General features: G+C 39.2%; 2 protein-coding genes across 3 annotated transcripts in view; one reads left to right on the plus strand and one right to left on the minus strand.

The window, feature by feature from the left end:
• Positions 1-17,329, minus strand: part of LOC138349615 (protein Asterix-like) — a 50,149-nt gene that overhangs the window by 21,614 nt on the left and 11,206 nt on the right. The window contains exons 2-3 of the mRNA XM_069335140.1: positions 3,082-3,202; positions 1,891-1,987 (exon numbers count right to left, since the gene is read on the minus strand). The gene's annotated coding sequence lies outside the window, so the exon portion shown is untranslated. The remainder of the gene's footprint in view (positions 1-1,890; positions 1,988-3,081; positions 3,203-17,329) is intronic.
• On the plus strand, positions 1,838-15,340 carry pch2 (pachytene checkpoint 2 protein). Of its 2 annotated transcripts, XM_069335137.1 has the most exons (10): positions 1,838-1,856; positions 2,359-2,456; positions 3,300-3,462; positions 4,885-5,070; positions 6,486-6,591; positions 7,423-7,544; positions 10,287-10,480; positions 11,654-11,807; positions 12,533-12,645; positions 14,705-15,340. In XM_069335137.1, exons 2-10 carry the CDS (start codon positions 2,404-2,406, stop codon positions 14,868-14,870), a joined length of 1,257 nt encoding a protein of 418 aa, XP_069191238.1. In that variant the 5' UTR covers positions 1,838-1,856; positions 2,359-2,403; the 3' UTR covers positions 14,871-15,340. The 2 variants fall into 2 exon arrangements, with proteins under 2 accessions (XP_069191238.1, XP_045600259.1); XM_045744303.2 differs by lacking the exon at positions 1,838-1,856 and having other exon boundaries at positions 2,305-2,456.

The raw sequence follows: 17,329 nt of genomic DNA on the forward strand, positions 1-17,329 counted from the left end.
ATATATGAGGGGCTACTAAATAAAATTAAAGCACAAGCATGTTCACCTAATATCATTAGCTGACAGGTGAAATAATATGAAAGTCGGAAACTATTTGATTCTCTCTTAGAATTTCTACTAATCCTTTCTTTCGTAGAGACCAATATATGTCAGTGACACCTCAGATAAATTTTATTTGCAGAAATCAAAATATTCAGACCGTTTCAAAGAAAACGAGTTAGATATACTTTTATATTTTACCTGAATTTACCCGAGTCTGCAGTAATGGCTGGTAATGGCTCAAAAGGGTCACCACTTACAGGCTATTCATACTCGTGCCACTTCTTGGGTGGCTTAATCTTTATCATCAATCAATCAATCGAATAGCAAAGCAGTACAATTTCAAGTCAACAATGTAGCACTCGACGTGTACAGTTCTAATCGACCCAAGATGCTACAGCCTCGACACAGAGCAGACAGCAGACTACGACCTCATCGAGCTACAACGCTCTCCCACATAGAGCTCCGCGACTCCGGCCACACTCAGCTCTCTGCTCTGCTCCAAGCCCTGTCTCAACGTCTACGACACTGCTGTATCCAGGACTACTAAATAAATATGAAACTAACTAAACACTGTATCTAATGTACCCAACAACGTAACATAACCGTACATTACAGCGCTTTCTCCCCTGAGAGTTCTCTTCCCTTCCCTTCTCTGATACGAGAGCGCTTTGTTAACAAACAAAGTAATACAAACAGTGCGCTAAGCATTGTTAATGGAAGCGCTAATAATTATATGATGAAGTGTACGTTATGTATTTATTCAGACGAGAACAGCAGCGAACACAAACCAGCGCATATACGAACAAATTGGTTTGGAAGTATACGTGCTAGGCTTATGGTTACACAACTGGTCGGGGTCCGGTTACACAACTGGTGGGGCTCAGGTTACACAACTGGTCGGGCTCCGGTTAAGTAACTGGTCGGGCTCCGGGGGTGTCACCTGAGTTTTGGGTTGTGCATGGTCGGGCTTCCGTTCGTGCATGGTTGTGATCTAGAGGTTGTTTGTTTGGTTCGTTCATGTTAGGCTTGCAGTTACACAACTGGTTGGGCTCCGGTTACACAACTTGTCAGGTTCCGATTGCATTACTCCGGGGGTGTGACTTGTTGGACTTTGAGTTGTGCATGGTTGTGTAGGGTTCGGTGTTCAATGAACGAAAAGGACATGAGCAGTTTAAATTGCGAACGCATACCAACGAATAACGCTAGTATCTATATAACAAATTTATTGTCCTGTGGAGTTGATTTAACTTCCAGACACGTTTTGTTTAATAAATATTAAAGATTTAGTGGCTGTTTATGAAAGATATTATATAAATACACATTCTACTTCTTAATATCACCAATTAAATTTGCGACAATTTGAGCCATGAAATGCGACGACTGGATCACTGTGTACAGGAGGCTGATATGGCAGCAAACACTCTCCAGGCGACCATATATCTTGGATTTTTTTAGATATATACAAGAGTTATTACATTCTTGTACAGCCACTAGTACGCGTAGCGTTTCGGGCAAGTCCTTAATCCTATGGTCCCTGGAATACGATCCCCTGCCGCGAAGAATCGTTTTTTTCATCCAAGTACACATTTTACTGTTGCGTTAAACAGAGGCTACAGTTAAGGAATTGCGCCCAGTAAATCCTCCCCGGCCAGGATACGAACCCATGACATAGCGCTCGCGGAACGCCAGGCGAGTGTCTTACCACTACACCACGGAGACCTCTCACATATTTACGTCTCATTTCGTTATGAAATTAGATTATTTCAGAGTAAAAATAGGTTTGATCATGTTCTACGTGTAGCACCAACATTATAGTAAGTAAATATAACATATTTCTTTATCACTTACGTAATGCTAGGATGATTTGTGTAGTTTTGGGCCGATTTGGGTAATTCTATGGACCGTACTAGTGGCTCTTCAAGAATGTAACAACTCATGTATACATCTGAAAAACAAATAAATAAATAAATAAATAAATAAAGGGGGGGAAACGTAGCAAAAATGAGCATTTATACAAATTGGTCAACAAACAATATTGTTTGAAAATAGCAAGCCTCTAGCTTCTAGAAAATAACTTTTAGCCTTTGTTTACCCAGCAGTGAATGGGTACGATATGGCGGGCTGTATTCTAGTGAAAATTTAGGATTAAGGACCTGCCCGAAACGCTATACGTGCTAGTTGCTTTACAAGAATGTAAAAACTCTTGTATATATATAAAAAAGAAAGAGACCACGGGCTGCTTGTGACATATTTTCCGCTTTTGTTTTATTTTCATCCGCCTACATAACGTCCACACATCCTGCTTCTGGGTTCAAGTGGAGCGGTATCGCAGTGAACAACATAATTTATAAATCTAACAATATGGATACTGAGAGGAAACCAGTTCTTCATATTGAGATTCTCAAAAGGAGGAGGTGAGTAAATAGACGACAGAGATGCAATAGATAAGCTAATGCAGCATTACTGCGCGAGTTTGGTTCATTTAGTCTTGCAGGTGCAGTAAAGTCTGGGGGACTGCAGGTGCATTCCTGCAGGCCCTGTGGCGTAATGGTAAGACACTCATCTGGTGTTTCACGAGTGCTTTGTCCTGGGTTCGTAATCTTCATATCCTAGCCGGGGGGGGGGGATCTACTGGGCGCAAATCCTTACTGTAGCCTCTGTTTAACCCAACAGTAAAATGGGTATTTGGTTGTTAAACGATTTGGCGGGGTCGTATTCCAGGGAGTACAGTGCTGTATTAGGATTAAAAACTTGCCCGAAACACTATGTGTGCTAGTGGCTGTACAAGAATGTAAGAACTCTTGTATATATAAATAAATAAAACAATACATAAAAAAATTAGCTCATTAGCTTTTCTAATAAAAAGCTTCCATTCCTTTCCCCATCCCATCCTAAACCCTTGTCTTCATATCCCTTTCAAGTGGTATATAGTCTTGGATATATGATTAGTATATATACTGTAATATAATTCTATAGCTATATAGAATTATAAAATTATAGTCCTAATGGTCTAGCACTTTCTCCTGATAATTACCTTACCTCATTTAATTTATTTGAAGGTCCCGGTAGTACAGTTGGGTTCATTCTCGACTCGCAATCTAGAATTCCTGGTTCGAATTTTCAGAGAAAGAGGGGGTGGGGAAAGATGTCGGTTGTTTGTCTGCAATTGAGCCATACATAGTTAATAAATTAATTGATGCTTATACAGGTATAATAATATCCATAATATCTACTACTAATGAGATTATTTTTTTCAGTGCCTTCAGCCACAGAAGCCTTATTGAAGATGTAGACAGCTTTCTTCAAGAGAAAAGGAATATTAGCACTGATAGCATCATTAAAGAATTTGCTAAGTCTTCATTGCATGAACATTTAATTCACATTAGAATATGTGAAATTGACTCTGCTTCTGACACAAAGGTATTTTGTGATTTACTATAGAACTAGTTCCTGTATTACAGAAGAGTACTGTTCAGTACTTGGAATTATTTTTAACGTTTCATTTCTGACTATTAGTAGGAATAATTCAGTATCCATAATGGCTCCACTTTAAAATATAGTTAATTTACTATTTGTGCCTGCAGGATTGAGCTGTTAGCTCTTGGACCCTGCCTTTCTAATCGTCGGTTGTCTAATGTACTGACTCTCAACCTATTTTCCTCTATCATATCTAATTCATATCTCTCTCTCACACACAGAGTTTAGCTTTGTAAAGAGTTTACAAGGTTTAGTAAAGAGTACAACTAAATGGCTCTTGGAACTGAAAGACAAGAGCTACGAGGTGAGGTAAGAAGCATTGCCAGTCTTCGTGGTGCAGTGGTAAAGCACACGCATAGCGCTTTGTGAGCCCTTTGGCCTGGGTTCATATCCAGGTCGGGGAGAATTAACCGGATGCCAATCCTTAACTGTAGCCTCTATTCACCCAACAATGAATGGGTACCTGGTTGTTAAACAATTTGGCGGATTGTATTCCAGGGAAAATTTGGATTAAGGACCTGCATGAAATCCTATGCATGCTAGTGGCTTTGCAAAAATGCAAGAACTCTTGTATATACAGTTATTAAAAAAAATAATTAAATACGTATGTAAAAACTAGAAATAGAAGAGATGTGACGACTACGTACAAAACAATAATGGGAATCGACAAAATTGATAGGGAAGTGCTCCTGAAACCTGGAACTTTACGAACAAGAGGTCATACATTTAAACTAACTAAACAAAGCTGCCGAAGAAATAAATATTCACTTTCGCAAACAGAGTGGTAGATGGAACAAGTTAAGTGAGAAGGTGGTGCAGGCCAAAACCGTCAGTAATTTCAAAGCGTTATATGACACAGAGTGCTGGGAAGATGAGACACCACGAGTGTAGCTCTCATCCTGTAATTACACATAGGTAATTTCACACACAAACACATAGATTTAATGCAGTGAAACAAATGATGGAAGTGCCAGGAAATTGCAGAATGATGAGGAATGTCAATTGCTAAACCACTATGACCACCACTGGGTTGTGGAGCTATTTGGTGGAGATCTGATCAAACTGGAGAGCTGATTCCTGATCACACTCACAAAAACTTTATTATGTGGGACAATAGCACTACTGGTCTATAATTCTTAGCTAATGCTTTACTCTCTCCCTTGTGTAATGCAGCTATATCTGCTGATTTAAACATTTTATTTATCCCCCTCCCCGTATCCACTCATTTCTCCATATTATACAGAGTGCTTGGGCTACTGCCACTTTGTCTACTTCTATGAAGTTTAGTACTGCATTGGCTGCTTTCCATCTGTCTGGCAGCCACTTGAATATGCTTGTTTTTCATATGGTTTTATTTCTTTGCAGCATATAGATATATCAACGGTTCAACCAAAATATTATATATATCAACTAGAGTGTTATGGGCCAGGCATTGAGGAGCTGAATGAGGGGGAAGATGACATTCCTGCAGCTACTCATTGGATGTTACCTGCTACTGAGTTTGAGGATCTGTGGGAGAACCTTATATATGACATGCCAATTAAAGAACAGGTAGGAAAAAAAAGACATTGTATATTATTTTATATGTACTGGTGAGGAAAGGAGAGTTGGAAGATACTTTACAAGAGTGTACAGTACTTGCATTGATAATGTCTATTTGGGGAAAAAGACAGTATTATAAAATTCTAATTAATCATGTTAACACTCTTCGTGAACACTGAAATTTGGTGGGCCTACCCAGATTGTGCTCAGGCCGTCTCAGAGCACCAAACAAATGATACTAAATCTTTGAATGTTAAAGGTACAGTATTCAGTTTTTAAGGAAAACGCACTCAGCTAGTAAAGCACTTTGAATCAGTGCCCCAATACAGTATTACAAACTGGTGGATTAGTATAGTATATTATAGTAATTTGAAGTACTGTATGTCTTGGTCCTGACAGGTCAGCCACTGGTGGCCAAAAGTGAAAGTTATATAGTCAGATGTCATATACAGTATTGAGACTGTGCGGTAAGTAACAAAAGTGAATGACAAACAGTATATTAAAGTTATATTCACTCATCCAACAGTCATCATACAGCAAAGTGGCATATGTTTACAAAATACAGTCAAGTTTGATAGTTCCTGCTTCTACATAATTATTCACCAGTGAAAATATTAAACTGCAGTATGTGCATATGTAGTACCTTTCGGACCCAATGTCCCTTCTTGTATTAATAAATAAATAGCTTGCCACAAAGAGCTCCCCCCCCCCCTTCCCCAAACTTGGTAGAGAACATTCCCCCTCCCTCATGAAATACCATATCAACAACATTCTTATAAAATATAAGGTGGAGAAATTTATGATATACAGTACTTATAATGGTATGTCATAGAAGATGTATACGATATATAAATTAGGAGAAGTTTCGAATTTAGTATACAAACATGCAACTGATAAATATAGTAATGACAGAACCACTGTTTTACTTGTAAATGAAGCTTATATATGTAGGACCTTTTTTGTTATTTTATATTCCAGGAAGGATCCATCAGTAACTCCTTGAGCTTAACCACTGGTACTACCAATCCTTAGCCAAGTGCACCAGGCCTCTAAGATCTTCATCCTCTCTTACTAGAAGCCAGTACTAGAATCTGGATCAATCTACAAGGCGAGGAGAACTTCGGGATTAGAGATCAACCCAAGACTGAGGGGAAAACTTGCCAGAAAGTATAGCTTAAAAAATGAGCAACTGCTTTAAGGAAATTGGGCAACTCAAGGCTTAACATAGCATATGATCATTGAGATGGAATAAATACCTTAACTGTGATGCACCTGACTGACCCACATTTGTGGCAAGTCTGATTTTGAAAAGAGTGGAAGGTGGATCCTTAGGCTAAGCAGTACCAGTGTGTAAGTACTCAGGAGCTACTGAGGGCTTATCAGAAAAAAAAGCATTTTGTTACATTTAATGCTTGGCTTTTCAGATGCTGAAATTTGTTCGAACAGCCCTGTTATTTTCTGACAAAGGAATGAATAAGAGCATTATATCCTGGAACAAGGTTATACTCCTTCACGGTCCACCAGGAACTGGTATGTTTTTTACTTTTATCTACTTTGTTTGTGTTATTTTAAAAGGGAAAGTGAGGAAGTTAAGGAAAATATGCCTTTAGTCAGGTACCATGTATCAGAGTTCAGTGTTTTGGCAGCATTAATCTGAATAGTTTGTTGTACACTACTTAGGTTTGGGTATGTTCTGACTGTTGTGAGCTCTTGGAAAACTTTAAAGTTATTAGATTTTGTTTAGTTTTTGAAGTTTTAAGTTATTTTTAATTATTCAAGAATACTCATCTTTAGATTCTTTAGGTTATCTTTAGATGATTTCGGGGCTTTTTTTTAGTGTCCCCGCGGCCCGGTCCTCGACCAGGCCTCCACCCCCAGGAAGCAGCCCGTGACAGCTGACTTAACTCCCAGGTACCTATTTACTGCTTGGTAACAGGGGCATTCAGGGTGAAAGAAACTTTGCCCATTTGTTTCTGCCTCGTGCGGGAATCGAACCCGCGCCACAGAATTACGAGTCCTGCGCGCTATCCACCAGGCTACGAGGCCCCCTACGAGGCTCATGGAGGCCTATAATCTATATAGGCCTCCATATATATATATATATATATATATATATATATATATATATATATATATATATATATATATATATATATATATATATATATATATATAATCTAATTTCACAATATTTATATTTCAAATATATAGGGAAATAAAGGTAGGGGTACCTTATTTCATTTTCCCAATGTGAATGAACCGTATCTAGTTTTTATTATTGTATTATTATTATTATTAATAAAATTGTTTTTATTATTATTATTGAAATTATTATTATTATAACTTTTATTACCTGCCCAGGAAAAACCTCTCTCTGCAAGGCCTTGGCTCAGAAATTGAGCATTAGACTGGACTCAAGATACAAGTATGCCCAGTTAGTGGAGATAAATTCCCATTCTCTCTTTTCCAAATGGTTTTCTGAGGTATGTATCAGTAGAGAGAGTTACGTGTTAGGTAAATGATTTTCTCTTTTGTTGTGCATATTACTTTTAATATTTACTAGCACTGTACCTAAATATCTGAGTTATCCCACTTGGCTGCTTTTTAAAAGTAAGATCCTCCTTATCCCTTGGACAGGCATGTTTACATTCTACAGCAGAATCACAGAATTTTTTAAACCTCCCTCCAAGATTACATTGTTGCCAGGCTGACACTGGAAAACATTTAATCCAACTCAACTTCCTAATCCATTCCAATTTACCAGCTCTGGAACACTTCACTAACTACCCATCGTCCCACCCGGCCAGTGCCACCAAGTGCCATCAGGTGGCAGCACCACACCCTCAACTGGGTTCACTGATTTCTGCTATTCCACATTCTTCCTGACACGATCCCCAATGGCGGTTTGACAACTGGAACTAGACCTAGTTCAATGACTAGTTATATCCTTGGAAACATTGATTTTGTTGTTCACAACATGCATGTTTAAACTTTATATATAAAACCTCATGCATGTGTGATATACAAGATTTTGTGTGTTAGATTCATTTACTGACCTGTTCTCTCAGTTCAGACTTGGTAGTGCCTCTCAGTTCAGGCTTGGTAGTGCCTCTCAGTTCAGACTTGGTAGTGCCTCTCAGTTCAGACTTGGTAGTGCCTCTCAACTCAGACTTGGTAGTGCTTCTCATTTCAAACTCAATAGTTCCTCTTAATTCAGACTCGATAGTGCACATCAGTGGCTTGGCTTCATTGATTTTATACAAATGTATGTTCTTGGGAAAAGTTGCAAATGTCCATGAATTACATTCATTTTCATATGCATCATTCTCTGCTGTGTCATGCTGTAACATGATCAAGAACTGTCAGGCAGATCATTCGAGTGTTGGTAATGCAGAATGCTTAACTGACCAACCGGGCTATGGTGGTTATGTGGGCCTGCGGGCCGCTCCAAGCAACAGCCTAGTGGACCAAACTCTCACAAGTCAAGCCTGGCCTCTGGATGGGCTTGGGGAGTAGAAGAACTCCCAGGACCCCATCAATCAGGTATCAACCAGGTATCCCTGCAGAGTCATATTTGGTGCTTGGGAGTCACTGGAGAAAAACTTGATCCAACCCACGATTATTGACAGGTGATGCAGTGGCAAGTACAATCAGGTCACAGCCAAAATTTCTGAAAACAATTTATTTGAGTACTGTATCGCGATGTTCGACACATTTTATTATATAAATTTATCACATTACACACTATTGCTTTTAGGATGCTAATAGCAACATTGTGCTTAGAATTAGTGATGTGTGTGTGTAGTATATTGTGACACATTCTGCTGCATCAGGATGCGTCGTCTGTTGGCATTGTCTGCCGGTAATGTGTGTATGTGTGTGTGGGGCTATGCTGTCCAGTGGATTTCATTACTACACACAAACACCAGAACTGCTTATTGGTTTGTTGTGGTGCATAAAAATGTAAACAGTTACCTACAATGTGTGTGTATAGTATAACAGCAAAAACTGTGTTTTATTCTTCAAAGAATATACAGTACTATATATGATGAGCATATTAGTGACTTGAAAATATCTGTGTACCTATGATCTATATATTCTGTGACACAAATAACATTATTGACAGCCCATTGGTAAAGCAATGGGAAATATATATTCTAGTACAAAGAAAATATATATTCAATGCATACAGTTATAACTTCGCACAAAACATGCAAAACTAAGCTGAACTCTGATCACTGGTTATAGGATTACAACACTCGCCAGAATGGCTTAGTAGATCGTAATCGTGCATGAAAATGTTTGTAGTTATTCAGACAGCCACATGCTTTACAAATGCCTGTTTTCCAATTTGGGTTTATCTGGATAAAAAAGTTTGAATAGCTGGTGAGGTAGTTATTTCTGAATAAAAATGTGCAATAAAGATGGAATTAGTTTACCAAGTGACTGTATACAGAGCCACTTGAGAAGTGTTCATACACTAATGAATGTCTCAGTCTTTCAACTCTGCCATGGCATTAGGTACATTAGAGTACATATTGAAAGGCATTCTGCTGAGATTGCCTCATCACCATTAATCTCCACTTTAGTCAACCCAACACTTATCAGCATCCATCATCACTCCAAAAAAAAAAAAAACTAATGGCACTCGTGTGCCATCATGACAACCCAACCCAACTGATAGTGTTGACAATCCAACACTATCAGCATCTAGTTGTGTGGCACTCTTATCAGTATTGAAGCTTCATGGAACCACCAGGGTTCGCCCCAAAATTAGCGTTTCATTACCTTCAACGCTGGTTTTTAACTTTGTTTTTAGTAACCATGCTTATGTTTTAAGGCTAAATATCAAAGAATGACATTTTAAAATAATTATGACTCAGTTCTCTTAAGGTACAGATACTGCAAATAGAACAGGTTGTATAAATTCTACCTTTTGAAGAAATTCTCACTGTAGTAAGTTTTGACCAGTAGTTGCCGTGTGATGTAATATTGTAGTGGAATCATTTAGACATTTTTATAAGAACATAGGTATGGGAAAAGATATCATTTAATGCTCTGACAGAAAATAATTAATTTTTAATGAACATGGTAATAGTTTTGGCCTACTTTCTTGTTTGAATAGAACATAACTTTCCCACTGAATGCTTGTCATTTGCTTTCTATTTTTCAAGATTTCTGTCCTGATAGATTTTTAACTGTACTGTGCACTGAAACATTTACAGAGTGGCAAGCTGGTTCAGAAGATGTTCACCAAAATCACAGACTTAGCAGATGATCATCATTTATTATTGATAGTGCTTATTGATGAAGTGGAAAGTCTAACCCGCGCTCGTGAATCGTCTACAAGTGGCTCGGATCCAAGTGATGCAGTCCGTGTTGTTAATGCTGTCCTTACACAACTTGATCAGATTAATAAGTTTGTATCTATATATGTTTTCTAATTGTTTTTTTTTTAAATCTGAATACCCAGCTAGGTAGGGCCAAAAGGAATAAGAGTATCTTTTCTCATATTTTGTGAGCTCTTTTGCTTCCAGAGATTTTAACATAAATTGCATAATTGCTCAAGCCAAGTTTGTAAGTAGTAATATAGTTTTCTTTTAACTTCAAGACTAATCAGCATAATTATTATTACTGTATTTAATAATGTATAAAAAATGTATAAAAAAATGTTTACTATAGTTTTTCTGGAGAAGCTCCTTGGTGGCTCCCTGAAAGTAGCTCAGTGAGATGGGCAGCACCTTCCTTTTTTACATCTTCTTGAGGTTATCTTGAGATGATTTCGGGGCTTTAGTGTCCCCGCGGCCCGGTCCTCGACCAGGCCTCCACCCCCAGGAAGCAGCCCGTGACAGCTGACTAACTCCCAGGTACCTATTTACTGCTAGGTAACAGGGGCATTCAGGGTGAAAGAAACTTTGCCCATTTGTTTCTGCCTCGTGCGGGAATCGAACCCGCGCCACAGAATTACGAGTCCTGCGCGCTATCCACCAGGCTACGAGGCCCCCTGGAGGCTACATGGTGCCATTTCCCAACTGTGAGGCTCTTGCAGTAGTTGCCGTTCAGCTGGACAGGTTGAGGGGTTTCTGTACCTCTTCCCTGAGCAAGAGCTGGACCTCCCTAGTTCAGCTCTTGCTCTGGGTGGAGTCCTACAGGGAAAAGGTGATCCTTGGTTTCACGTGCTGCTTGTTCTGTTTGTTCAGCACTTTGTGGGTGCTTCCCCGGTGGTGTCATACAGGAGTAATTAAAAATTCACTGACAATTTGAGCATAGTGCCATTGCTCGCTCTCTCTGCCTCTTTAGAGGAGGACCGGCTTGTGATCTCCGGTAGGCCTAAAGGAACTCTGTGCCTGATGACACCTAGTAGTTTGGCACTGTACTGTATCAGCATGGTAACTTCACGGGGCTACTGGGGCTCACCCAGAAATTGGCATTTCATTGCATTCAATGTTTGTTTTTTATTTGTTCCAAAATCAATATTTCTGACATTTCATATGTTGTAGTACAGTATTATTATTATTATTATTATTATTTAAAGTATTTTTAAAAATGTATTAGTATTGATATATATTTGATTAACTCTACTTCTTTCCAGGTACCCAAATGTCCTCATTGTCACCACGTCCAATATATCCGGCACAATTGATTTAGCATTTGTGGACCGCGCAGATATAAAGCAGTACATAGGGCTACCCTCTCGAGCCGCTATATATCAGATCTACTATTCCTGTATCACTGAAATGAAAAGGGTAAGCTCCCATCCCTATAGTGTGCACAAAATAAAATTCTGTATAAGATTTCTTACATTTCATGTAGGGTTTGTTAGTGATTGAGGAAAATGTAGGATTTATTTCTTTATTAAGAATTGTTATTATAGGCATTGTTTTAAAAAATGCACCTGTAATGTGATTATCTGTCACTGCTGCTACCATTGTAATGTGAGCCCAATGTCACCATTGTAACACTGGCAGTAATGTATCCTGTATTGGTTGCTAATAATTGGTAACCCTTGGAGGCTGTGTAATTTTATGGATATCACCCCAGAGAATTGGTAAGAGTCCACCCTTGCAGCGGATAATGCTCATCCTGTTATCAGGGGAAGGGGGGGGGGGGAGAGAAAGGAACGACCAATGATGTTAAGAATCACCCAGAAATTTGAGTTTCCTTACATTCAATGCTGTTTTTTTTACATCATTTTAGCCCTTGAAGACAGCCAAGCTATCTCTGGGAATATTGGGAAAAGTTTACAGAAATACACCCCCTCAGAGTAGTGAACAAGGTGTAGGAGACCCCAGTAAATATTTCTGAAGAGACTGAAACTTGTAGCTGTTTGAAAGGATTAAGGCTGGAGCCGAGTATTGTTTTCTTTCCTGACTGACTGATTTGCTTGTTACTGTGTAAACATTATTACAGTATTGTATATAGAGTAAATTTATGTTTCTCGCTCAACCATTGGTCTGGTTGATCATTTCAGACTGGCATCATTGCTGACAGTGAAATGATTTTTACTCTACGCGAGCTAGAAACTACAAATATGATTGTCAAGGATGTAACGAAGTCATCACTACTACTATGGGAGATATCTGGGTGAGTTTTTTCTCTATTTTAATTTCATAAATACACTGTCATGTTATTCTCAAAATATTTTAAGATATTTGTGGGCTTTTAGGTTGTTTCTCAAAGGCCTTCAAGTTGGTCCTAACATGTGGCTTCAGGGGTTGTTCTGGATTCTTCGGATCCACCCCCTTTTGAGCACTGCCATGACTGTCAGATTTGGACTCTGATCACCCTTTGTTGGCCGCTGCTTCGCTGATTTCCTCTTCGAGCTTATCGGGATTTGGTTCCTTGGTACCTTCCTCTTCCGTCTCTCAACATTTTGGACACGTCAGCTCTGGGCTGGGGTTTCGTGACCAGTGCTCACCAGGCTGTCCAGGGTTTTTGATTGAGTTCGGCCACATCATATGGTGCGCAAGTTTACAGCCGTCTGGCTGTAAACTGGGGGGGGGGGTTCTTCTCAGTCCTTTACCATTTGAAGCTTGAACCGTAAAGGTAGCATATCTATTGGATTCTTTGGATTTGGTTCTCTGCACAGTTTAGTCTGGGACGTTTCCATCATTCTTGCAGATAGTCTCTCTTATTTCCTTCCCTTCTCCACAGAGTGGACCATCAGTGCAATCTCCTTTCAGTGGTTTTGCGAAATGTTTGGGTGGCCCATCACAGGTCTCATTGTGTCAGTTTAGAATTGGTGCCTTCCTGTCAATGTTGCTCCATTCCCCGATCCAAAAGGCATCCATTCCTTGCAGCGGATGCCTTTTGGCTGGACTGGTCGTGATGAGAGGTTTCTTTACCTCTTATTTCCTGGTCCAGCTCTTGCTCCAGGTCTTGGCTAAACTGGAGTTCTACCAGGGAAAGGTGGTCTTTCTGGCCCCTTTGTTGCCGGATCAACCTTGACTTCAGGACCTGCTTGCATAGTGTTCAAATATGGGCATTTTTCCATAGCTCTGCTTCTTTCAGAAGATCAATCCAGTGATGTACCTTGCTGGTTTAAACTTCTTCATGGCTCTGGTCTTTCTGACTCACCTTTATTGACATTTCATTGGTGAGTAGATAGCTGAATTGATGGTGTCTGACCTGCATTTATCTTCCTGGTGACAGTATGAAGTAGTTTGATGCTCTTTTAGCCACTTCCTGTCCCTTCCTCATCATTTTTCCATCTGTTAGTATTGTGCTTTCATTTCTCTCTCTCTCTCTTAGTTGTTTCTTGCATAATACTGTTGCCTCTTATTGTTTGGTACTGTACTTGTGGAGCCGCTACTGCTTGTGTTTGGCATCAGTACTACCTCTGTGCCATAACTGAAACTGTCTCTCACATTATTTCACCTCCGGCCTGCTCATGCACTGCCTGAGCCTTCCTGGTCTCTTGACCATGTTCTCACCTTTCTTTCCATAGGTTTATGATTTCCCCCTTCAGTTCATGAATCTTTAAGGCAGTTTTTCTGTTGTTTCTTGCCTCCAGTTACAGGGTCGGGAAACTGTGTGCTCTTTTATGGAGGCGGAGATTTTGTTCTTTGGCCCACGTGATTATCTTCTTTTGCAGCTATCTCCTTCTTTTCTGGCAAAGAATGACTTGCAAGGTTTCTGGAGAGGAGTTTGACTTGGGTGCATTATGTGTTGTGCCTGGTAGTGGCTCTTCACCGCTATCTTCGTGCTACCGATTCTTCCTCAGTGGACACCTTGTGGGTTAAGGGAAAATAAAAAATTTATTATGCAGGCAGTAGATTACTTGAGCTCATTCCAACACCAAAATATTTTGGACAGATTTTGTAATATAAATAATTAAACTGTTTATATTTCTTTTTATCCCCAACACAAACCCAAATAAATGAATCTTTCCCTCTAACAGATTAGGAATCTCTTGCAACATATGATCAGCAATCATAACTGAATCAGATTTTGTCTGATACTTCCAGAATCCTATTTCACCATATTTACTTCTACTGGGATTATATTGCATAAACACACAAACCACATCAACATGATATATATATATCAATGAGAAAATCCAATTTGGTCCATATTGAATAATGCATTTTCAGTAAAATTAACTGATAAGAATATTAATGATGCATTTCTTTTCTCTTTCTAGACAAAGCTTGGGATTTAGTGGACGTACACTGAGAAAGATACCGTTTCTTGCTCATGCTCTTTATGCCGAGGCACCAGTTGTCTCATTACCTAGTTTCTTGACTGCGATGCAGATGGCTGTTGAGAAGCAGAAGCAAGACAGATTAGAAATGCCTACAGTATCATGATTAGTCACCAGAATAGTTCATTTTATATACAGTATAATATATTTTTTACTAGATTTTGGAATATATTTTTGACAGTAATATACAATATAATTATACGGATGGTTTTGTTACGCGTAGCAAATTTAAATATTTGTAAGTTATGATGTATTTTGTTACCGAGTTTGAGGTACAGTATTTTAATTGTCTTTAAATGTGAATATAGTACTGTACTGTACTATATTGAAATTTGACTTCACTAATTAAATTGTGTATTAGTCACAGTTTTGTATTTTTTCTTAGCCAAAGTGCTAACTCTGAATTGTTAGCGTTTTCAAATTACAGACTTTAGTTTTTATACATTGTAATTGTCAAAATGATTGAATTGATTTACATAATGTATTTCACCTAATTTATAAATTATGGTTATATTAGTTACCGATGGAAACAACAATTTTTAATGTGTAAATATAAAAATATAAATACTGGGCACATTGGGTTTTTTATTACATTCCAGATTACAGTTATGCTGTATAATAGTTATGAATGTTGTAATGTACTGTACATTTACAATATTCATAACTATTATGAATGTTGTAAAACAAAAAATTACAAACCAGTCAACTGAACAATTCCATTTTTGCCGCCCCCCCCCCCCACCCCAAAAAAAAAAATCCAAATCGGCCAACAAAAAAAAATCCTTTTCCGCCACCAAAATCCAATTCAACAAAAAAATCTAAATCTAGTAAAAAAAAAATTGAATTTGCTAATTGGGTTTGTGGTGGTGGTGGTGGTTATGATGATGGTAGTGGTGGTGGTTCTGATGGTGGTGGTTGTGATGGTGGTAGAGGTGGTGGTGGTGGTGGACCAAAAGGTCACACCCACCCAGCTGTTCCTGGACATCTGTTCGTCACTCATGACGTCACCCGTCTTGCTTTCATTCATAGCAACATATTAACACTCTCCAACTCCTCATTAATAGCACTGAGGTCTGGTAGACAGTCTCGTTGTGTGCTTTATTAATTATCTTTTCCCAGAGAGTAACAAAATTATTATTTGATATTATATATAAAATATTTTAGTATCCAGAGGTTTGCAGGTAAAGTCTGCAGAAGATGAGTTGGCTCATAAAATACTCTACAATAGAGGTAAACAGTCTACAGAAGCACCGTCGGCTTCGAGACATGAAGCCCGAGGCCGGTGCCAACTGAGGCTCTCCAGCCTGGCACTCCCATTGTGAGTTATGATGCCAATTAGATGACTCCAGGAGAGGACTGAAGGGATGTGATAAAGACGCTCTTGATAGGGAGGGACGGGTACATTAAGGGACGGGTACAGTAATGGACGGGTACAGTCAGGGATGGGTACAGTAAGGGAGCATGCACTGACTCAATGGTACACAAGATAATGATGCGTTTTGTAAAAGAACAAACTCGCTGTATGGTGGTGGTGAAATATTACCCGATCTGAGCCTCAGAGCGACATGCATTAGTGCGGATAACGGCATCTCCTGCCTTATATGGAGGACTTTTTTTTTTAAGAGTCGTGGGCTTCCGCATGACACACAGCTTCCTGACAAAAGGAAGTAAGCTTAGCTTAGCTGCCAACACCCACACCTCGTGTCAGTAAGGCGGACAGCCCGCCTGCTTTCATAACTTGCATTGTATTTCCCATCTCTAAGCTTTCCCTTCACCTGTGTCTCTCCATCCTTCCCCCCCCCCCCACTAAAAAAAAAGCTTCAGATTAATTAAAACACATAGGTGGTGGGAAAGTTATGTTGGAACAGGCACCATACACTTTTCACCATCATCTGATGTATGGAAGACTTGTACCTCATGTATGTTGGTGAAGAAAAAGCCCTTTTGAATTTAGTTTTTGGCTGACGAGATTGTGCTGACAAATGAGGCTGCAAGTTATTAATTTGTTCCATCGTACTGACTACAATAATACTTGAAGGTTTCTGTCTTTAACACACGTCATTTTGGGCCATCTTTCCCAATCTTTTTGAGCACACAACCAACCCACAATAACATCATTTGTACGTATCTGTAAAATTTGCTGTCTCACGATTATCGCAAATCCAAGATTATTATCGTAGCACTTCGGAGCTCCTCGACTGCTCAATAAATGCAAACAAAGCCAACATAATTGAGGAAAGATGTACAGGTTTCGTAAGTGAACACTTATAAGTGCTTGATGAATCCTGGCGCTGGTGTAACATTTGAGCTAATGCTTCCCTTCAGCAGCAATAAGATCATCTTTGAGATAGTCTCGAGTTTTAGTGATGACATCACGACGACAGTCACAGGCGTCAACAGTCTTCACTCCCTACATCTACGTCTGAGGCCGTGACCACTGAGCTCCTCTCTCACAACAGTGGGATAACGGTAGAGGCTCGCGGTGTCGAGGTGCTGCTATCTTAAGTTGGATTGCTGCATTGAAATTGAAATAAGTTTATTGAGGTAAAATACACACAAAGGGAT

The sequence above is a fragment of the Procambarus clarkii genome, chromosome 32, assembly GCF_040958095.1.
Source record: "Procambarus clarkii isolate CNS0578487 chromosome 32, FALCON_Pclarkii_2.0, whole genome shotgun sequence".
Taxonomy (NCBI): Eukaryota; Metazoa; Arthropoda; class Malacostraca; order Decapoda; family Cambaridae; genus Procambarus; species Procambarus clarkii.

What these genes read in the sequence shown, in the direction of transcription:
- pch2 (XM_069335137.1), top strand. Translation starts at nt 2,404, where the DNA reads ATGGATACTGAGAGGAAACCAGTTCTTCATATTGAGATTCTCAAAAGG. An exon ending in ACTCTGCTTCTGACACAAAG is followed by an intron (nt 3,463 to 4,884) that starts GTATTTTGTGAT and finishes ATTTCTTTGCAG; the next exon opens with CATATAGATATATCAACGGT. An exon ending in CAACTTGATCAGATTAATAA is followed by an intron (nt 10,481 to 11,653) that starts GTTTGTATCTAT and finishes ACTTCTTTCCAG; the next exon opens with GTACCCAAATGTCCTCATTG.